Source organism: Camellia sinensis, chromosome 6, assembly GCF_055761805.1.
Source record: "Camellia sinensis isolate YWXY chromosome 6, ASM5576180v1, whole genome shotgun sequence".
NCBI lineage: Eukaryota > Viridiplantae > Streptophyta > Magnoliopsida > Ericales > Theaceae > Camellia > Camellia sinensis.
In genome coordinates this window covers 89279894-89288600 of record NC_138966.1, presented here as the reverse complement: position 1 = coordinate 89288600, position 8707 = coordinate 89279894, and the positions used below count along the sequence as shown (strand labels likewise).

Genomic DNA, 8707 nt, shown 5'->3' with positions numbered 1-8707 from the left:
CAATGTTTGGTTAGACGGACTGGATAAGGATAAATATTCAAAAGACTATTTTACCCTTGTAATTTATAATTTTTATTTAATATATAATTTTAAATTTGTAGCCTATAATTTATAATTTAACAACACTAAAAAAATTTAATTTATAATTTAACAACACTAAAAAAATTTAATTTATAAGACCATAATTTTTAATTTATTATTTTCAATTAAATTAAATTTATAATTTATAATTTATATTTTTATTTAATATATAATTTTAAATTAACGACAATAAAAAATAATTTTATTTAATATATAAATTAAATTTTCAACAACACTAAAAAAATTTAATTTATAAGGCCATAATTTATAATTTATTATTTTTAAATAATTTTAATTTATAATTTTTATTTTTTATTTAATATATAATTTTAAATTAACAACACTAAAAAAATAATTTTATTTAATATGTAAATTTAATTTTTTAACAACACTAAAAAAATTTAATTTATAAGGTCATAATTTTTAATTTATTATTTTTAATTAAATTAAATTTATAATTTATAATTTAAATTTTTTATTTAATATATAATTTTAAATTAACAACACTAAAAAAATAATTTATAAATGTTCAAAAGACTATTTTATCATTTTTTAATTGTTTACTAAGTAATATGGAGGGTAAAATGGATATTTTACAAAATAATCTCATGGGATACTAATCCCATGGTTTTTATCCCACCCCCTCCCATGGGATAGGATAGTCTCATATTTGTGGGACTAATAGTCCGGAGTAAAATTTTTCAAACAAAACACAACCATAAGGTACTCAAATCAAATCAGAGCTATACTTTTGGTCTACTGTTGCATTCATAATCAAAATTGGCTTTGATTAACGAGTGTTGTAACGACATTGATCAACAAATTATGAAATGGCTATGTGTTATTTAATTATCCATTTTTATGACAATGTGCGATCACCATAAGCGTGTGAGCATCTGATTTAATAATGCTACACTTATCATATTAGTCTATCACATTTGGTTTATCACCTGTTATAATGTTGTTGTGATATTCTATATTAGTTAGATATTAATGAGATTCACGTGAAATTTATTATATCTATAATTGTAGGTATGCCACATCAAATAATAATAAAACATGGTAAGATAATATAGTACTTTACATTATTGTAAGATTTTACTTTTAAAAAAGCAAAATTATACAAACAAACAAAACTTCGAAAATTTCTCTATCATGGTATTATGTTGGGTTGTGTTTGAAATTTTAAAATCAAAAATGATTTGGACCCCCAATTTTTCAAACCCCCATGACCCCCAGTGTTTTCTTATTGGCTGGAAATTTTTTTTTTTTTTTTTTTTTTCCTATCTGCCAATCACAATGCCCCATGTGGACTGGGGGTGCTGGGGGTCACCCCCCACTGGGGGTCCCCAGCACGGTTGTTTTAAAATTTTATTGCACTATATCTCATTGATTTATTAATAATTGTAGCACTTCTGATAAAACAAATATGGGTAGTTGAAGAATATAATCAAATAAAATAAAGGATAAACTACAAATACATTTTCTGAAATTTATTTAAAATACAGATTGCTCTTATAATTTTGGAAATTATATCTCTACCCCTTTAAGTTTATAATCATCTAACAAATGACCCATTTTATTAATAAATCATTAAGTCAATTAATAATATCAATAATATATTTCAATTAACAATTCAAATAATTTTATTGTTATATAGAAGAGTAGTTAGATTTATTTTATTTTATTTTATTTTATAAATTTTGTTAAATAAATCTTTTTAACAAGAAGCGTTTTTATAATTTTTTAAACTATACAGAGCAATTTATATTTCAAGCAAATCAGATATATTTATAATTTGCTATAAAATAAAAGAAATTCTAAAGCATAGAAACTAGAAAGACATGCATGCCATATTCTTGAAGACCAACCTGACAATACCAGGACATGCCAGTTGGAGAAATCCAATTATTTTAATTTCATTTTTTTTTTTATTTGAAAAAATGGAACCCAATATTTGTGCAATTCAAATGATCCAACACCTAGTTTTGGGCGAATTGTTCTCTCCTCCATATCCAGCCATTGTCAGCCATGGTTCTCACAAAGTTGTGTTTGGGTCTCTCACATTTCACAATCTGCTGTTTATTTCTCATCAGTCTCTCATGGATAAAGACTTTTAGAGAGAGAGAGAGAGAGAGAGAGAGGATGTTGCAAAGAGCAGCAAGGAATGCATATTCATGGTGGTGGGCCAGCCACATCAGGACAAAGCAGTCAAAATGGTTGGATCAAAACATCATAGGTAAATATAATGTATCATTTTACTCCAATCTTGGTATATATACCTCTTTAAATCTTTACATATGCATTTATTATATATATGTATGCATAACACTTTTCTTGAATCTCATTTCATGACAAAGATTACCTAATTTGCATCAATTAAATCACACAAGTGGGATCTGAAATGCTAAATTTTCTCATGTTTTTCAGATTTATTTTCTTGGGAAATTGTCAATCAATGTCCATCTCATGGGATATCCTTCTACATAAATAATGTTTGGTTCACTAAGATTAAAGGTTGACTGGAATGAAAGCAAATGATCATTTGGAGAATTGATTATTCTCTTACAAAGATTCATATATATATATATAGTAACGGAACATGACACTGTATATTTTAATAAAATAATTATTATATTTTATTTCATTTCAGTGAATTAAATAGTATGTAACCATCTACAATAGTGTTATGGAAATGTCTTTTCCTAAGTAGTGAGAACAAGATTTTTTAAAGAGAATATAAAGATGCTCCAATAAACCTTCATAGCTTAAATGAAGAGCAAAAGAAAAGTAAAGTAGAAAATACAAGTAGAAACATCTAATGATTTTCTTAACAATGAGGGGAACTATCTCTTCATTCACGGATACGACTGCATACATCTAATTCTTCTAATCCATGCAGTGACGAGAGTTTCGTGGATTGACACTGTTTTATGGAAATCGTTCGATGAATTGCAGCATAAATAATAGAAACTGTCATCTTGTACGCGATTGTTCCCTTGCAATCGAAATTTCATAGCAATCAATGTTCTTCTCAAAAAAATAAAATAAAATAAAATAAAATCAGTGCACAAGATTCCCGCTAAAGCATGGTCAATAAATATTCTATCCAAAAAAACAAAACAAAAAATTGTCCAATTCATCATCTGCACACCCAACAAAAAAATCTTATACACTATGGTCCAAAATATTCTTCCAAAGAAGAAAATTGTTCAATTTGTGATCTATACCGCCAAGTCCAATTCTGGCACACTAATAAAATCTTCCCTCCATGAGAATGTGAACCGATAGAAAACTTATTCCTAAGTGTTTGGTGAATACTTATGTGAAATTGTGAAATTGCAGATATGCAGGAGAAGGTGGAGTACATACTCAAAATCATCGAGGAGGACGGGGACTCCTTTGCCCAAAGGGCAGAAATGTACTACAGGAAGAGACCGGAACTAGTGAACTTTGTGGAAGACTCTTTTCGAGGGTACAGAGCTTTGGCAGAGCGGTATGATCACCTATCAAGAGAGCTACAAACCGCAAATAGAACCATTGCCACAGTTTACCCTGAACAAGTACAACTCGCAATGGACGATGAAGATGAAGAAAGTTTCCCAGCAATGACATCGATTCCTCCTTGTGATCCTCAAAAATGCCCAAAGAATTTACCAGCTGCCCCAAAGTTAGACATCCCAAAAAACCGCAAAATCCCACTGAAAAGTTCCAAGGACCCAGATAGATCAATTTCGAAAAAGGGACTGCTCAAAATGAGTGTTCCCACCAATGCTACAGATACAAATTTGGCGGCAGGCATAACCAAGGGGCTGGAGGAAATTGATAAGCTTCAAAAGAGCATTTTGGCTCTTCAAACCGAGAAGGAGTTTGTGAAAAGCTTGTATGAAAGTGGGGTTGCGAAGTATTGGGAGATCGAAGAGAAGGTCACAGAAATGCAAGCAAAAGTTAATGACTTACAAGATGAGTTTGGCATCGGTACATTCATTGAAGATGATGAGGCTCGAACATTGATGGCTGCCACGGCCTTGAAATCGTGCCAGGAGGCCTTGATTCAGTTGCAGGAGAAACAAGAGCACTTAAACGAAGAGGCTAGAGCGGAGCACCAAAGAATTAAAGAAGCTCATGAGAAGTTGGAGATTCTCAAGGGAAACTCTGGCAACAAAAAATGCCTCTCGGAGAACCTTGAGTGTGCGAGCACTAGCATGGATTTAAGGGACTCGGAGCAAGAGAGTCATGATGTGGAATTGTTGAGGGAAAAGATTAAAGAACAATTGAAAGTGGATTCTAGTACATCTCTTACAATGTCGGAGTTCGCAGAGAAGATTGATGACCTTGTTGACAAGGTTATTACTTTGGAAACCGCGGTGTCTTCACAGAATGCTTTGGTGAAAAGATTGAGATCGGAAACAAGCGAGATTCAAGCAAATCTTCGGAGTATGGAGGAGGACAAGGAGGCTCTAATCGAGGGGTTGGATAGCAAGAGCAACAAGATAAGAGAGTTGGAGCAAGAATTGGTTAGGATTCAAAGTCTCCACCAAAATGTCAACCAACAAAACAGGAATCTCCAGATTCATGTCACTGAAGCAAATTTCAGCGTTGATCTTCTCTCTGAAAAACTGGAAACCGTGAAGCAGGATGAGGAGGTCGACAATCCGAACAATCACCTTGTTAATCTTTCCTCTACTGGCCACGATTCAGCGGTCTCAAAAGATGCGGAAACAGGAGAGAAAGCAAAGAAAGATGACACTCTGGTTCAAAGCGCTTCATTCAGAATTGAGGATGACAACTTTGTCGTGTCCAATTTGAGCAGTCATGTTGGTGACGTTTTGTTACCAGTTGTAGGGAGAGATGATTATCCTGATCATAAAAATCCATTTAAAGCTGAACAAGAATTCTCATTTCAGCTCAATCCGTTGGAACACGTTGAAAATCTTTCGGTAAATGGCCAAGTTGAGGCAGCTTTGGGTACCAATCCCTTTGATGATGATCCGAGAAAAGGTCAGGTGATAGAGGATCAAGAAGTTGATAAAGAGAGAACATTGAAAGAGCATGAAGGTGTCACCGGGCCTAGTAATGACTCAGTTATCTCAAACGATGTGATTATGGAACAAAAGAACAATGAAGACACGGTGGATCCTGCTAACGATTCACCGATCACAAAAGATGCAAAAGCAACAAAGGAAGCAATGAAAGATGAATCAAACCCAAGCAAATTGGAGTCGCGAGAAGTGGAAACTGAGGATGAAAGCCAACCAGATTGGAGGCAACTGTTCATGAATGGATTGGATGACAGAGAAACGATGCTGTTGCAGCAGTACACTACAATTCTCAGGAACTTTAAGGAAACAAAGAAGAGGCTTAGTGAAATGGAGAAGAAAAACCACGATAGCCTCTTCAAATCCACGTCGCAGATCAAAGAACTGAAAAATTCTAATGCACTGAAGGATGCGGAGATTCGATCTTTGCATAAAAAACTCAAATTGCTCCAAACGTGTCTCGAGGAAACTCTAGACACCGAGCAGGAAGGTCCTGTGGAGAGCGTGACAAGTGAAGAAACTGATCAAAAGCCAGTCTCTGATTTGCTAGATGGACACAAAGTTGAATCTCCAGAAAGCAAAGAAGACTCAAATGAACCAGAATCAATTAACTTTCCTGGAAAAGGAGAAGGCAAGAAAAAGGTAGTTTCATGCGTTGAACCTTGTGTCCTTTCAAGGGTTGAAGAGAAGATTCGCTCCGACATTGATGGATTGCTTGAGGAAAACATTGAGTTCTGGTTGAGATTTAGCACCTCACTTCACCAAATACAGAAATTCCAAAATTCAGTTGGGGATTTAGAAGAAGAATTAGCTAAAGTCATGGAAACCAAGAAACAAGAAGGGAGTTCTAAACGCCATTCGCTGAATTCAGATGTTCGTCCAATATACACACACCTAAGAGAAATACGAACTGAATTGGCAATGTGGTTGGAACATAATTCATTAATAGAAGATGAGTTGCAAAACAGATTGTCATCGCTGTCAAACATTCAAGAAGAGATATCAAGGCTTTCGAATGCAGGGTTGAAAGAGGAAGAAGAGGAAAGTGAACTGAGTGACTATGAGGCTGCGAAGTTTCAAGGGGAGGTTTTGAACATGAAGCAAGAGAACAACAAGGTTGCGTATAAATTTCAGGCGGGGCTTGAACGCGTTAAAGAATTGCAAGGTGAGATCACGAAGATACTTGAGAATTTGGAGGAAGAATTGGGGATTTCGTCTGGAACGAAAAATCGGCCATCAAAGAATTCTTCTAGTCGGAGGATCCCGTTGCGGTCTTTTCTGTTTGGAGTTAGGTTGAGGAAGCAGAGTGCATCATTGTTCCAGTGCATGAGTCCTTCACTGCAAAAACAGTACAGTGACTTGACTTCAATGCCTCCACCAACATAGTTTGGGTTTTGTTTTTGTTTTTGTTGTTGTTGATTAGAGTGTAATTTGAGATAGTCTGGTGTTAAATTGTTCCCAAGTAAAGCAGTTATTCATATTTTTCAGTCCAATCGAATTTCAAAAAACTCGATTCTATAACAAAAACTAAAGCTAGGAAACCCAGCTTCAACAATGTTGTTCCACTAGCATAAATGTTATTTTGACACTTCTAGGCCATTGCTTTGGTGCCGTTTAACAACGTTTATAGTCTACTGTTTTTGTTTTCAAAAATTACTAAATATTTTATATTTATTTTGAGTAAAAATGAAAAAAAATATTTGTTTAGTAAATGAATATTTTAAAAGCAAGTGAAAAGAAATGATTGTCAACAATTGAAAATAATGGCTAAGGTGTAAGAGGTGGTGGCTTATCACCAGCGGAAAATGGTCGACGGTGGCTAGAGGTGGTTGTCAACAATAGGAAGTAGTAGCTGAAAGTAATTGTCGATGGTCAGAGAAGACAGCCAGTTGGACGACTAATGTAAGGACATTTAACAACTCTCATAATTAATTGCAATTATGCTAAATCGACGCAATTCTTAGATTTTCAATTTGGTCATCATCATCATCCAAGGAACAAGAAGTCTCTAAAACTAACCCTGGCTCATTCAAATCAGTTGAACATGTATAGCAAGGGTGATTACTGGGTACTCGCGAAGTACGACCATGTGGTGCTCTATAGTATTATGATTGGTGGAGGTGGGATATTATGATTTTGTATTGAGTAATTAAGGAACATGAGAAGGCATGATAAATGATGAATCGTGAAGGAGGATGAATACGTAGTACTCCGGAACTACCTAATAATTTTCCATACGGCAAATAACATTTCTAGCAATCCAACAAATCTTGTCTTTGTTAGGGTAAGCAATTACACAACCGAAGAGGTCTACTGTTAGGGTAAGCAATTACACCACTGAAGAGGTCTGCTCAAAAAGCAGGAAAATGAACAAAGAAAAGAAGAAAAAAGAAAAACAAGTCATTTATACCACAAATTTAGTCTTCTTTCATGACGCTTTGTTGCGCATCCAATCTCTGATTTTCACAAGTTTTCTCAACTGCAGCTTGGATCTCTCTTCCTTCCTCAATTGGCATGGCTATCATCATATCTTCTCCTTTATCACTCCCACAAGTTGGATCTTCACTGATAATACCCCTTTGACAATCTCTGGTAATCTTTGAATTTGATGAACATTTCAAGTTCTCAACCAAATCATTTTGACCTTTTAGGATTGTTTCCGAGCTGGGTAAAGCGGTTTGATCTTGAACTTGCTCTTTTGGTGCATTACCTGAAACAGAAGCTTGATGAACTTCATTAACTCTCTCTTTTTTTAGGTACTTATCATTAACTTTCTCTTCCAATGCATCGCCTGAAACAATAGCTCGAGCTTCTTGGACTTGCTCTCTTGCTGCATTGCACAAGACACCATCTTGACCTTCCTTGACATGTTCTTTAGGTGGATTACAGGAGAGTGAATTAAGCGCGTCAAAAGCCTTGAGCTCACTGGCTACTAGGCTACTTGTAATGATGGCATTGGTTACTACAGCTGACGGATTTAATTCTGTGGCAGGTTTTGAAGAATTGTTCTGTGATTGTTGAGCTCCACCTGGCCGCGAGGCATTGGTCGAGAAAGTAGGATATGTGGAAGTCGGTGTAGCTGTCAGGCCAGTACGAATGAAGTGCACATTAGGAGGCAAGGAATTTGTACTGGCTGCACTAGGTGATTTAATTAAAGAACCGCTTCCAGGGATGATGTGGACAGCATTCTTTGCCTGTGCAGCTTTAAGCAGTGATGCGGCATCGGATGGGGTGGCGATGCGGGCCCCGGCAGCAACTGCAGCAGCTTTGACCATATCATCTGGGCTGAGAGTGGGTTTTGTCAACGGTCTCTTTATGGTTACCCGAGATTTCGATGTTGTAGGGATGGAGTCTTGCCGAGATAGATGTTGGGATTGTGTGCCAACTGATGAAGCTTCCACAGCAACAGGACGTGTTGGGTTACTTGGTGCAGTGTTAAGATTTGTCGCAGCTGTTTCATATAAATCAGATAATAATCAAATTTCTAAAAATAATAGCAGTAGAAGGTATATAGCAAACATGTCAAGATGATTGAGCAATAAAATCCATTTGATGAAGAACAAATTGAAGATTTAGTAACTTATTTT

General features: G+C 35.2%; 1 protein-coding gene and 1 pseudogene across 3 annotated transcripts in view; one reads left to right on the top strand and one right to left on the bottom strand.

The window, feature by feature from the left end:
• The first annotated feature begins 3428 nt into the window (after positions 1 to 3428).
• LOC114278056 (protein NETWORKED 2A pseudogene) lies at positions 3429 to 6506 on the top strand (annotated as a pseudogene).
• Positions 6507 to 7338: 832 nt separating this feature from the next.
• LOC114278054 (uncharacterized) overlaps positions 7339 to 8707 on the bottom strand; it is a 90939-nt gene continuing 89570 nt past the window's right edge. For all 3 annotated transcript variants that reach the window (XM_082874171.1, XM_082874172.1, XM_028220028.2), the window contains one exon: positions 7339 to 8571. In XM_082874171.1, coding sequence (XP_082730297.1) covers positions 7538 to 8571 — 1034 coding nt within the window. In that variant the 3' untranslated portion in view covers positions 7339 to 7537. The remainder of the gene's footprint in view (positions 8572 to 8707) is intronic.